We start from the raw sequence: 14,714 nt of genomic DNA on the forward strand, positions 1-14,714 counted from the left end.
TATAATTTAGAGCAGTAATAATATATTCTTATTGTCTTTTACTTCAGGCTCCATTAAATGACCCTTGTGCATGTGCCTCTTTTATGGGTTTGAAGTCTTCCACCAATAAATACCACCTTGTACGAGCAATATTGGAGTCAATAGCTTTCAGGTACCAGAACCCGCCCGAAACTCCCCCCTCCCCATACAGTATTGCTATTTCCTTTTATTAATTTCTACTAAACTAAATTTTAAAATTTCTTAATTTTAACTGTTTATGCCTTTAGTTTAATTCATACTGTATATGATATAATCTATTCTTATTACTAATTTTTTTGCATCTCTTTTTTTCACATTTAATAGTACCAGTACCACTGAGATTTGATATCTGAAAATTGAATGATTTTTAAAATATCCAATTTATTAAGCATAAAAGATTCAAAATTTGGGCTTTCAAAGGCTTTTATTTCCTTATTCATGAAGGAGAATTCTAACTAATAATGCTTCTGTTATACTCAAAGATTGACTCATCAAAATTATTCTTTATGTATATTTCCTTTGGTCTTTTTGTTACGGGGCAGGTGTAGCTCATTAAAATTAAGACCGCAGCTGTCATGAATGGAACAAATGGAACATTTGTAATGTTTAAAATAACATTTTCTCTGATTACAAAATCATTATTTTCATATTTGATTTCTATTAGATGCTATTTATGGTGTGTCATCCATGCCTATTAAATGGACGCTTGCTTTAAATTTTTATTTGCAGGAATGGTAATAGATTAAATTTAGTTCTGAAATAAAAATTATGTTCTTTTGCATCAAAGTGAAAAACAGAAGGCCCTGAACCTCTTGTTTACTTGACCATCTGTTATTTATGTCCAGTTAGCCTAATATATTTCTTTAATGTTTTCTTTTGCATATTTTATAAATATCATGTAAGTAAAACCACAGTTATTATTCTAGATTGGAAAAAAACAGAGAATTATTATGATATGAACTGCCTCTAAATAGTTTCCTTGTTTTTTTAACTAGAAACAAACAGTTATATGAGGTGATGCAGAAAGAGATCCACATTCCTGTAAGAAAAATTCGGTAGGTAAACTTTGTTTCTAATAGATTTAATTAGAAATTAGAAGTTAAGTGGTAGCTGCTGTTGGCATTTTCATGATTATGATTATTCAGGATTTCAAAAAGAACTTATGCTTACCTTCTTTGCAACAAAATTCTTGGTCATAGGAATTTGGAGAGGAAGGAAAGCTAATTTTTGATTTAAGGAGAATATAACCCAATATGGAATCTGAGAGGATTTTAGCACCCATATGTGTATTATAAGAATCTAGGGCTTCCCTGGTGGCGCAGTGGTTGGGAGTCTGCCTGCCGATGCAGGGGACGTGGGTTCGTGACCCGGTCCGGGAAGATCCCACAGGCCGCGGAGCGGCTGGGCCCGTGAGCCATGGCCGCTGAGCCTGCGCGTCCGGAGCCTGTGCTCTGCAACGGGAGAGGCCACAACAGTGAGAGGCCCGCGTGCCGCCAAAAAAAAAAAACAAAAAAAAAAAACAAGAATCTTTAAACTTTAAAAATAAAATCAAGGATCTAAAAAAAAAGTGTGCCTTTTTAAAAAAGAATTAATAATGTATTTATGCTTTTGTTACAGTAATTTATCTCCAGTATCTTTCTCCCCACAGAGCAGATGGAGGAGTTTGTAAGAACAGTTTCATCATGCAGATGACTTCAGACCTGATTAACCAGACGATAGACAGACCCGTCCACGTTGATATGTCCTGCGTAGGTGCAGCTTCTCTAGCTGGCCTTGCTGTTGGTATGTGTGGGTTTTATGAAAACGAGAGCTATCTTGCAAAACCATTTCTTAGAGATAGCATTTCTCCTCCCAAATCACAAAATTATAGATAGAGAGGGTCTGGAAAGCCTTGGTGTCCATTAGACCCCATACACATGTGCACGTCACTCACAAAATGCTCCCGTGATCTCTTCTTTGGGTGGGCCCGGTTGCACCTCTTCCGTCCTTGGTGCTCTCCTTCAGTCAGAAGAATGAGGCCCGGAAAGCTAATTCTCAGCTGCTCTGGTCTTTAGCAAGGGAATGTCTCTGGGTAAACTTTCTGATTAGATAAGCTTGTCTTTGGCATTAGAAACCACTCCAGTGTTTCATTTAGTGAACATTTGTTGAGCACCTGCTACATGACAGTCGCTGCTGGGAATAATAGAGTTTAAATGATATAGTCCCTGCTATGGGAGTCTCCAGTGGGAGCAGTCAAGTGAGTCAACCCATTATTATTCTTGTGTGATAAGCCCAGCAAACAGCCACAGTATCAAGCAATTGGTGTAGGCTTTCCCAGAGGCGACAATGTATAGTTGAATTTTGAAGGGGTTAGCAGACAACCAGGTGAGGAGAGAATAGAGGTGAGTGGTCCAGTAGAGAAGGCAGCTCGTGCAAAGGTACTGGCCCATTATGGTGCTGATAGGATGAGAGCAAGAGGGGAGGCTGGAGAGGTACATAGAGGTCCAGTCATGGTGGCCTCTTCATAAAGAGGAGATTGGACTTGATCTTGAATGCATTGGAGAGCCACTGAACAATTTTAAGCAGAAGGACATGGTTAGATCTACATTTGAACAAATCACTTTGGCAATTAGTGTTTTCACTAATTAGTTGGGAGGAGTAAAAACAGACATGGGGAGGCCAATTAGAGGGCTCTTTAGGAGCAGGATGATGCTTGGGACACTGGGAGTGTTTTCCTGTGTTCCTATATGGAAGGAGGAGTGTTTTTACAAAACAGGATATCTTACACTTAAAAGTTTAGACTGTTATTTAGCAATTAAAGTTATGGACCCAAAAAGCATCAAATCTTGGTAAGTTCACCTTATACTTTATTATACTAAAAATCTGTTAACTTTGAATAAAATTGAAACAATCACTTTCATTTGTTCATTGATTGGTGTTTGATTAATTCAAGTTGAAGAAAATAACTTCCCCGTAAATAGTCATTCCCGTTTACAAATTTAAGTTCCTTTGTATATTTCAACTCTTAAGTATAATATAGCTGATGTTATTTTTAATAATTTCACATGACTAATTGAGCAAACTTAGAACTATAACAAGGAAATTTCTCCAGTACTTAAACAACTCTTGAAAAATGAATAAATTAAGCTTATCATTACAGTAAGCCAAATGCTCATAAGCATTCCAATATTGTTTATAAAGTTAATCAAATTGATCTACACTTATCACCTTATACAGCTAAATATGTCAAATTCTCTTGAACATTTAATACACTTTAAATAACAAACACATGCAAGTTATTCTTACATATAACATAGTGGCTTGAGTTGTAGCTACTTCATTTTATCTGTATTTAATTTCAAAACTTTTCAATACAAAGATACTTCACTAACTACAGGGAGCAGTTTTATCTCCTCAGAGAATCTGAAATTTCTGGTTGGATTACTTCTCTCTCAGAAATATGAGACCAGAAGGCTATGCAAATTCTCTGTATTTTCAAAATTCACCCAGAAACTGGGTCTGTTCAATACACATTTAATAAAGTGACTTTTAAGAGTATGTATGCCATTAAGTGTAAATAATAAATTCTGGAAATAAGAATTTTAAGAACATACTTATTTTCATGACTAGATTTATCTAATTGTAGTATACTAATAAAAATTATTTTTAGTATTTTAATAACTTCCATAAAATAATATCTTTAAATATAGACAGTCTAAAACACTGACTTTGTAAATAGAATGTGACCTGATGGAAAATTTTAGAAGAAAGAATTTTATGTGTCAGCTTTATTGGTAAGAGAAAAATGTACTTCTTGAAGACTTGTCAACTATGTTAATACTTCAGAGTAAGTGAGATGTACCAAGTTTATTAACAAGGGATCGCTACCATTTCAGACTACGTATGATAGTAGTTATAATATGTTTTCTTGCTGATTTTTATTATAAATCACATGATCCTCTTTGTAAAGAACAATATATGCCAGAAGTACAAGATTATCTTGAACTGGAATTTTTTTTTTTTTTTTTTTTTTTGTGGTACGTGGGCCTCTCACTGTTGTGGCCTCTCCCATTGAGGAGCACAGGCTCCGGACGCGCAGGCTCAGCGGCCATGGCTCACGGGCCCAGCCGCTCTGCGGCCTGTGGGATCTTCCCGGATCGGGGCACGAACCCGTGTCCCCTGCATCAGCAGGCGGATTCTCAACCACTGCGCCACCAGGGAAGCCCTGGAACTGGAATTTAAAAGCCTTGTATGAAATGCAATAGTTTGAAAAAGAAACTATTTATTATATTAATCCCTAACTTTGAATTTTATGCATATCCTGAGGAGTTGCCTCTTGCCTCAAGATATATGACAAAAATCTTAACTTGAGGGATTCCCTGGCGGTCCAGTGGTTAGGACTCTGTGCTTTCACTGCTGTGGGACCGGGTTCGTTCCCTAGTTGGGGAACTAATATACTGCACAAGTTGCAGAGTGTCGCCAAAAAAAAAGAAAAACCTTAATTTATCATTGTTTTGCTTTGGTTTTTTTTAATAAATAAATAAATAAATAAATTTATTTATTTATTTATTGGCTGCGTTGGGTCTTCGTTGCTGCACACGGGCTTTCTCTAGTTGTGGTGAGCGGGGGCTACTCTGTTGCGGTGTGCGTGCTTCTCATTGCGGTGGCTTCTCTTGTTGTGGAGCGTGGGTTCTAGGCACGCGGGCTTCACTAGTTGTGGCATGTGGGCTCAGTAGTTGTGGCTCACAGGCTTAGCTGCTCCACGACATGTGGGATCTTCCAGGACCAGGGCTCGAACCCGTGTCCCCTGTATTGGCAGGCGGACTCTTAACCACTGCGCCACCAGGGAAGCCCTATCATTGTTTTTTTTAAATTGCATAAAAAGAAAGTATACTATTTCTTACTTGTTTTTTTTTTTTTCTTAAGAGCTACTCATGAAATTACATGATGGCAGGATGTGGTTGCTCTAGAAATGATTTGGTGCTCTTCCACCCAGAAATATAGCTGCTAGTTAGAAACCAAAAGATTTTTAAATCCTGATATGTTTATTCCCAGGGATAGTCAATCTAACCAAGCTCAAAGCAACAAAATATGTTGAATTGTGTTTTAAAGTAATAACTGTTCACCTGTGAACCAGTTCACATAGGTTTGTGGATAAACTTTATGAGCTCATTATTTGCCTTAAAACTTGAGAGTAAATTTTTTCATCCATAGGGTTTTGGACTGACAAGGAGGAACTAAAGAAACTGAGGCAAAGTGAAATAGTTTTCAAGCCACAGAAGAAATGGCAAGAATATGAAAAGAATATGGGAAACTGGGTCAAAGCAGTGAAACGCTCCATGAATTGGTATAACAAGACATAGCACTAACGGATTGACTGAAACCACGCATGGCTGGTTGCTGTGATGTGCAGATGAGACAAAGCTCAGGGACAACAATACGACCAAGACTGAGAGGAGAAGACTGGAGCTGAGCTCTGCAACCCGAGAGAAAAAGCACTGCTTTTTTGAAAACAAAACAAAACCCCTCACTGAAAAAATTCTAAACCTTGGTAAGACTGTAAGGCAACAATACCTCAGAACTTTTAAATCTTCTGTTTTGTAGCAAATTCCAAAGGGCGCTAGCCATTTCCAACCATGTTTTGACAGTCACGGGTCCTCCTCCTGTTTGTACTGGGCCAATATGAACATAATTGTTTACTATCTGAGTTAATAGTTCCGGGTCACGCACGGTTCTTGTTTTGTTCCAAAATGATGTGAAAAGTGGGCTGTTTGAAGTCCATATAGCTAAAAAGAAAGAATAACCAAGAAAATGTGGAATTTTGAAACATTAATATTTTCTATTTAAAGCCATAATTGTTCAGTGTTGTATCCAAATATGAGCTCAATATGTCTCTCTTAGATAGGCTCATTTGGTAGTCAATTCTTTCCTTTGTTGGGTTTAAAGACACTGCCTTAATTTTTCCTTGTTTAACCAAAATCTGAGCTTTCTTTATATATTGAAAAACACTGAAAAAAATCATTTTAGTTAATAAAACCAAAAAGCGTATTGATTCATAAAGAATAGGAGAATACTTTCCTTCTCAGATAGCATTTCTTTCAAAAATTTCTGGGTAAAGTATAAAATCTCATTTTTTACAAAATACACGTAGTAAATATAAATCTTGCCTTTCTTCTCCTCTTCTCTATCCTTCTTACTTGTTGAGATGCTGGTGTAAACGTCTTTTGTTTTTATTAAGTGCCTAGTTGACAGAGCTTAATTTGAAGAAAGTGCCCTAATTTTTTGGTGACTTAAGAATTGCCTTCATTGGGGTATTTTGCTTGTCCAGGTATCTTTCTTATTTTTGTCCAATCTACTCATCTCTCTGAGATTTGTGCAGTGAGGTAGCTGACAGAGGGGATGGGAGTGTAGTCATGCTAGTGACTGCCCCTCAGCCACTGAGCCAGAGATCCACAGAGAGGAAAAGCCAGAGTCCTGCATTTTCAAACTCACTCGATAGAAACAAGGTAGAGTAAGGTAAGAGGTAAGAGTTGCGAGTAGCTTCAGGCCAGATGTAAAATTGTCCTAAGGCAAGTTGACCACCTTCCAACATGTTCTCATGTTATTTGCCCCTCCCTGTTTTTGGGCTAGGTTCCTTTTAAATTTGCAGCAATAATGTATTTATTTCCCTCTTGGTCAGGCTTTATCATATCACATAAAGTCCTAATGTTGTAGAGCTCACTGTTAAATAGTAATGTAATTAAAGCAGTGACTGTTATAGTGAAGTTTGCTGTTACTATCATCTATGTCCATTTCAGAGACAGGTAATAGATATTAGACATGGAAATATTTTTGTTAAGTCAAGGTGTTTTGTTTACTGTAATAAGTCAGGTCCCCTTATGTAGATAATATCTTACTCTTCATTCTTTCTGTTATTCACATCCTTTTTTACAAAGCTTAGTGGCCAATTGAAAGCTTTCTTATCAAAGTCAAATGAAAGCCACTCTGTTTTACTATTTCGTATAGAGTCTGCTTCTCAGTGGGTATGAGGTCCATAGGAAATAATTGTCTTTTTGTATTAGGATGTACTGAATTGTGATATTATTAATATCTAAACATTTGTTAGTTCATTCATTTTCCACACTGTTCTTTCTCATCATGAAACCACAAAATATCTTTTAGATAATGTGGAAAAATAACTTTGAATATCTTTTTACTGGAATTGAGCATCTCCTCAAAAATCAGTGGCTAATTTTTTCTTCCATTAGTTTAGAAGTTAATCTTCTATTTTTAATATGTCTGACCTTTTTTTAAGTAACACAGTTTACTAAAGCTTTTGTCAGGTTTGACCTAAATCAGAAACATGACCACATTTGCTTTTGTGGTTGTAGAAAGTGTTGATTATCGGAATCAATTGAGCAAAAAATTGTCCTTTCAAGTTTATTTTTCATATGTATGCTAGTAATTGAAGTTTAAAAAATTTCTATGCTAATATTTCTCAGCATGTTTTATTTCCTCACTATGGGTCTGTCACATAATTTTAGGAAATCTGTAGCTATCTTATCAAGGAAGAGAATCTTCCTGCACAATCCTTCCTAAAGTGGTACTAAATGCTTTTATACTACAGACTTACTGATTTAAAAATTTTTTTATATCCAACCATGACGTGGTTTCTCAACCTCAGCATCACTGACATTTGAGGACAGATAATTCTTTGTTTTGGGGTGCTATGTATTATAGGATGTTTACCAGATCCCTGACCTTACCCACTAGCATCCATCTACTTAATGATGGCAAAATGTCTCCAAACATTGCTAAATGTCCCCTGGGAGACAAAATCACGCCCCCAGTTGAGAACCAGTGATGTAGACTGTTGGAAGAAAACTGAAGACTCAGTGAATGTAGAGTATCTATCGTACTTCTTTTCTCTCTGCTTCATTTTTACCTTAGGAAATGGTTGTTAGCAAAAAGAAGTAGTAGTGTCTTAAAATAAATAGCGTTTCTGCTTTGCTGGTTAATGAGGTGGGGAAAAAATGTCATGTTGTAATTGTCTTCTGCTGTTTTTATCTACCTACCCTCACCCCCATGTCTGCATTCTCTGTGGTCTTAATGAGTGAGTTTATGACTTCAGTATGGGATTAATGTCGTCTCCAGATCATCTTTGATTTGATCTGCCTTTTTGTTTCCTTTTCATCTCTGAACAAAGGAGATGATTACTCCTTTATCTGCGTCTGCGCAAGCCTCCACCAAACTAGAAGTTCCCTGAAAGCAGAAAACATGTCTGCTTCCACAGAACTTAACTCTGTGCCTTCATATTTGTGGGATGAATTTTTACTCTGTGTTTGTAAGTGCAACTTTTTTTGCATATACATTTTTGTCCTTGATGTTACATATGTTTATTGATAGGGAGCAGCTTCTATTTGTTACAGTAAAATATGTTTTGTTGGATTAAGAAGGACTACTTTGTTATGAGAACTAGAATCCTCATACTGTTTATTTTTAAATTCTTTGTATGTTTATATATTTGCATATCTATTTGTGTAGAGATACACGTCCATAAATACACATATTAACTTTCAAAGGTACAACTGAAGCCTTTCTATTCACAGGTTTTGTGTATTTGACTGCAGATGACTAACAGATTGAATCTTAGGAACACCAAACACTCTCATGTTAGAGGGAAGAAACTTCAGAAATACCCCCTTTTTGCAAGGCACTTATACTGAGGACCAGTCTTTAATTAAAAAAATAATCTAGCCCAGGAGTTTGGCAGTAATTTTAAAATTCTTTGAGGTGAGACATAGCTGGACCCTGGGGGTCCTCAACTTTAAGTGATTCTAATCATCCCAGAGATAGCCTAGAAGGCTTTAATCTATCCCAGAGAATTCTGAATCCCTTTGGGAAATTTATATCATGTTTCTCAATTAAAATTAAAAGCCCAAAACACACCCTGGATCTGTCTGGTCCCAGAGTCCTCATCTTGCATACTCAAATCCAGGTCATCTGGTTCAAACCAGCCTAAAGGGGTGACTCCAAAGAAGTCAAATAGGCCATCAAGAATCACACTGTTTTTTAAAGTTTTGGATCCTCATAGCTGTAAGTATTTTGGCACCAGCATCTATTGTGAGTCACTGGTTATTTTGTCACCATATTCCCATGGGACCTTTGCCCCTAGAAGGATGCAGGAATGATCATGGGAATGGGAATGACAGAGGCAGGAACCTGCAGAATCAGATGTTTCTGAAATTCTCTGTTATTCTATTTCCATTGTCTTTCCCCCCACTTTACATTACATTTGGTTTATTAAAATAAAATGGATGTGTCTGTATAGATATCTATATTGTATAGAAAATAAATGATAAGGTTTCCAATTTAAATGAGCCATATCTTTACAAGAAACTGCCAAACTGTTTTCCAGAATAGCTGTACCATTTTACATTCCCACCAGCAATGTATGAGTGATCCACTTCCTCCACGTTGTCACCAGCATTGATGTTGTCACCACTTTTACGTTAGTCCACTGTGATAAGTGTGTGGTTTTCTCCTTGTGGATTGAATTTGCATTTCCCTAATTAATAATGATGTTGAACATCTTTTCATGTGCTCTTTTGCGATCTGTTTATCCTCTAGTGAAATGTCTGTCCATATCTTTTGTCCATTTGCTAATTGGGTTGTTTGCTGAAGGAGCCATATCCTTAAAGGAATATCCTTTTTAAGAACTTAAAAAAAAAATCAGTCCAGTGACTTAAGAAGTCATTAAGTAGCATTTTCAAATCCTTCTGGGCAAAATGTATATAGCATTTTAACATGACTTTGTAATGTACTGAGCAGAGAGCTCTTGTATTTCTTACATACTTATTATGTAGTGTGGTACTAACACTGTATAATAGCAAAAAAGTTGCAAAGACACCTTTACTTAGAATGTTAAGTAAAGTGTACAAATACATGTTTTGTACATAGGTATCATAATCCTAAAAATATTTTTTATTTAAAATAAGCTGATTTGTGTAAATATTTCAGAATGATTTTGTGGAAAATTAATTCAAAATTTTCCTACTTGTGCAAGACAGTTAATATAGATGCCAATCTGTATGCATCAGTAAATTTATAATTTTATTTCTCTCATGTTCTTTATGAATTTCATAGTTTTATTAAATGGTCATTGAGAACATCATAAATCATTGTTAAAATCTATAGATAAAATCAAGGATGCAGAAGAAAAGGAATCTTTCATGTGTATGGGAATTTTCCTGTTACCTTTTTGTCTACTTTAACTTTTGGATTTATTTTTACATTTTACCTGGAAATTCTTATTTAATACCATTTCCTGTTTGGGTTTCTGCACATTAAGAACGTCACAGAGAAATAAGCATATGTTAACTTCGGTTGTGACTCAAGATAAATTTGGGCTTGTGTTTCCCTTTTAACTGGAAGAAGAAAAAAATGAGGCTTAATATGGTTAGAGAAGAAAGGTTTTCTGTAACCCTGTCTCTTTAGATCCTGTATTCTGCATTCTTACACAGAGGAAATTACTAGAGATGAGAGTTAATTCTTTGTAGTGGAAAACAGATGATACAATCTATTGTGAAAATATACTGTATATTTAAATGTTTAGAAAAATTTTAAATAACTGGAGGAAACATACTTTCAAATGCTAATGTGACGGAATTAACCTAGCAGCTGTTAAAATCCATTATGAAAATTATCATTAAAATTATTTGGGAAATTATAACGAAACAGTGAGTGATCTGTACATATTGTGTATTAAAGCCATTTTTGTTTTAGTGTTTCTCTGTTCGTTGCTTCACATCCTCACACATAAATAGCGACATCCTGACGATGATGGCAGAGGATTCAGTCACACAATCTGGATTCCATTCCCTGACCGAAGGGGAGCCCATGGTTCATTCTGTAGTAGGGATTTTGAAGGATGATAAACATTCAATTATTTGAAGAAAGGAAGGAGTATGGTTTTGATTTTATTGTTGTTCAAAGTCATATTAGTCTAAGGAGGAGGACAAGGAAGGGGCAGGTATGTGGAGCTGACTTTTCTGAAATGTATGTGACTATAAATTGTATTAAATATTATAAAATTATTTTTAGGGAATTCGCTGGCAGGCCAGTGGTTAGGACTCCGTGCTTTCACTGCCAAGGGCCCGGGTTCGATCCCTGGTCGGGGAACTAAGATCCCACAAGCCGTGCAGTGTGGCCAAAAATATACATATATATATCTGTGTGTATATATGTATATATATGTGTATATATGTATATATACATATATGTGTATATATGTATATATACGTATATATGTGTATATATATGTATATATACGTATATATGTGTATATATATATGTGTAAAGAATCTGGCTATGTAAAAGAAATTGTAGGAAAAAAATAAATGAGGTTGATAGGGACTAATAGTGGATTCTTTGCTATTTAGAAACAACCCACTAGGATGTGGAGATTGTAAGGCAAATACCTTAGATTTGCTAAATTACCCCTCCCTCTTCCCCGCCACTTGGGCAAGGTCATTAGCCACCAGATTCCAGGGAATTCTCATATTCTTTAACCCAGCCCACAGGGTTGTCTCTCCCAGAAGGTCCTGTCTCTTGTCAGCATCCCAGTTTCATCACCAAACTCTGTCAAGAACTGAGAAGAGTTTGAAGTTTTTCTGTACTTGGAAGCTAAGGAGTTAGCCTCCCACAGCTCCATGGATACTGGCAGCAGATATGAGACTCCTGGGTCAGAGACTAAAGACTTTATTACTCATGACATAGCAAACATCATAATCTTCATATTTGCATTGGTTTCCTTTGCCTCTTAACTCCTGTGTGGATTGTCCGGGTTGATGCTGTGCACACAGTGGGTTTGCAGTACAGCTAAGCTATCTCGAGCTTAGGAAACTTGAGTCTTTTGTAATGGGCTGCAAGTAAGTGTGCCCAATGCTTGCTCCAGAGGAAATAATTTTTATTATATTGGACGGGAAACAAAACTGCACTCTACTCTGGAGGGAGACACTATCTCTATTTTACAACAGAGGCCTCAGTACCTCCGCTTACCAAACAAGCAGAAACAAGAAAGCCATGTAGAATCGCCTGCCAACAATAAATTCATTATCTTGATTGTGGGAATAGTTTCATGGGTATATACATATGTCAAAACTCATCAAGTTACTCACTTTATGCATAGTTTATTGAGTGTCAGTTTCACCTTAATACAACAGGAGGGAACAAGTCTTGCTACTCAGATATGTTGTTGGGACCAGTAGCCTCCGTGTCACCAGAGTGCTTTTCAGAAGAGCAGAACTTCAGGCTTCATTCCAGATGTACTGAAACAGAATCTGTGTTTTAATAAGATCCACCAGTATTTAGTGTTTTTTTTTAATTGAAATATAGTTGATTTCCAATATTTAGCTTTTTATTTTGAAATAATTTTAGACTTAAAGAGAAGTTGTAAAAGTAGTACACAGAGTTCTCCTTTCCCCCAGCTTCTCCTAATTAACATGTCACTTACATAACCATAATATAACTACTCAAAATGGGAAATTCACATTGATACAGTAGTATAAACTAATCCACAGGCCTTACTTGAATTTTGTCAGTTTTCCAACTCTTGTCCTTTTTCTGGTCCAGAATTCAATCCAGGATCCCATTTAATTGCATTTAATTTTCATGTCTTCTTACTCTCCTCCAATCTGTGATAGTTCCCTAGTCTGTCTTTCTTTCATGACCTTAACATTTTTTAAGAAGACTGGCAGTTATTTTATAGAATGTCCCTCAATTTGGGGTGGCCTGATATTTTCTTGTGATTAGGTTAAAGTTCTGAATTTTTGTTAGAATCCTGCAGAAGTGATGTCCATGGCCTTAGTGCATTCTATCAGGAAGACATCAATATGTCTTATTATTGTTGTTAACCTTGATCCTTTGATTAAGGGGGTGCCTGCCAGGTTTTTCCATTGTAAAAGTACTATTTTCCCCTTTGTAGTTAAGTATCTTGTGAGGAAATACTTTTTAAAAAAAATTTTTGTTGGAGTATAGATGCTTTACAATGTTGTGTTAGTTTCTGCTGTACAGCAAAGTGAATCAGTTATACATATACATATACCCACTCTTTTTTAGATTCTATTCCCATATAGGTCATTGCAGAGTACTGAATAGAGTTCCCTGTGCTATACAGTAGGTTCTCATTAGTTATCTATTTTATATATAGTAGTGTATATATATCAGTCCCAATCTTCCAATTCATCCCACTCAGGAGACACTTTTAGACCATGTAAATATCCTGTTTTCCCATCACACTTTCACTCACTAGTTTTTAGCATCCCCGGATGCTTCCTGTCTGCAACAATCATTCCTATAATATTTGCCTAATAATGGTGATTTTCTATTTCCATTATGTCTTTACATTTATTCATGGAATTCTACAGTAAGGAAGAGTTGTTGCCTGTCCTCCATTTATTATCCAATTATTTATATCAGTATTGATCATCTCTTGCCCCACTTCACATCCTCTTAGCCCACTTTTTGATTCCAGTTGTAGCAACCAGCTGCCCAAGTGTAACCTGACAGCATCTTACTTTACAATATCTCTGGTTTTATGAGCTGGGATTTCTCTGCCTCCCAGCTTGGAATACGCATTTGAACTCATTCTGTCATTTTTCACCCATGGTCAAGCCTGGAATGCTAGAGAGTTGACACCATATGGGTAATGTTTAAACAATGGGGACAGGAGCCAGTGTGTAAATATGCTCCTCTGTATTAATTAGCAGATGTAATAGTTTGCGTCTGCTAATCCCAACTTCCCACTCCATCCCTCCCCCATCCCCCTCCCCCTTGGCAAACGCAAGTCTGTTCTCTATGTCTGTGAATCTGTTTCTGTTTTGTAGATAAGTTCATTTGTTTCATATTTTAGATTCCACATATAATTGATGTCATATGATATTTGTCTTTCTCTCTGACTTCCTTCACTTAGTACGATAATCTCTAGGTCCATCCATGTTGCTCCAAATGGCATTATTTCGTTCTTTTTTATGGCTGAGTGATATTCCATTGTATATATGTACCACATCTTCTTTATCCATTCTTCTGACAATGGACATTTAGTTTGTTTCCATGTCTTGGCTATTGTAAATAAGTGCTGCTATGAACATAGGGGTGCATGTATCTTCTTGAATTATAGTTTTGTCTGGATATATGCCCAAGAGTGGGACTCCTAGATCATATTATCATTATTTCTTATACCTCACATATAATTTATATTTTTAGGATAAATAAGATATTTATCTTAAAATAATTTTAGGTTTGATATTAAGAAAAGTTTACTTCTATTAATGGTGACTGTGAAATCTTTCCACTGCCTGAACCAATTCATTCCAGAAATGAACTGAGGAGAAAGCTGTGTCCCTCACTGAGGAAATTCCAAGGCTTTGATTCCACTCTGCAGTTTAATGTGAGTAAACTGCACATAATAGGACTGTCTCTGGAAGACAAGGCCTTGCTTTAACGCACTTTTCACTTAAGTGTTATTTCTTTTGTCTGTCACTGGATGGATTGGGTGTGAAAACAGGATGCTTTTTAAAAAGTCATCTGGGGCTTCCCTGGTGGCGCAATGGTTGAGTGTCCGCCTGCTGATGCAGGGGGCGCGGGTTCGTGCCTCGGTCCGGGAAGATCCCACATGCCGCGGAGCGGCTGGGCCCGTGAGCCATGGCCGCTGAGCCTGCGCGTCCGGAGCCTGTGCT

At 36.6% G+C, this 14,714-nt stretch overlaps 1 protein-coding gene across 1 annotated transcript in view; it reads left to right on the top strand.

Moving 5' to 3' along the window:
• Positions 1–5,520, top strand: part of GK5 (glycerol kinase 5) — an 81,593-nt gene extending 76,073 nt beyond the window's left edge. The window contains exons 13-16 of the mRNA XM_024131903.2: positions 48–151; positions 1,014–1,073; positions 1,667–1,800; positions 5,212–5,520. Of these exons, the coding sequence (XP_023987671.1) occupies positions 48–151; positions 1,014–1,073; positions 1,667–1,800; positions 5,212–5,360 (447 nt within the window). The 3' untranslated portion in view covers positions 5,361–5,520. The remainder of the gene's footprint in view (positions 1–47; positions 152–1,013; positions 1,074–1,666; positions 1,801–5,211) is intronic.
• The last annotated feature ends 9,194 nt before the right edge of the window (positions 5,521–14,714 follow it).

The sequence above is a fragment of the Physeter macrocephalus genome, chromosome 1 (assembly GCF_002837175.3).
Source record: "Physeter macrocephalus isolate SW-GA chromosome 1, ASM283717v5, whole genome shotgun sequence".
NCBI lineage: Eukaryota > Metazoa > Chordata > Mammalia > Artiodactyla > Physeteridae > Physeter > Physeter macrocephalus.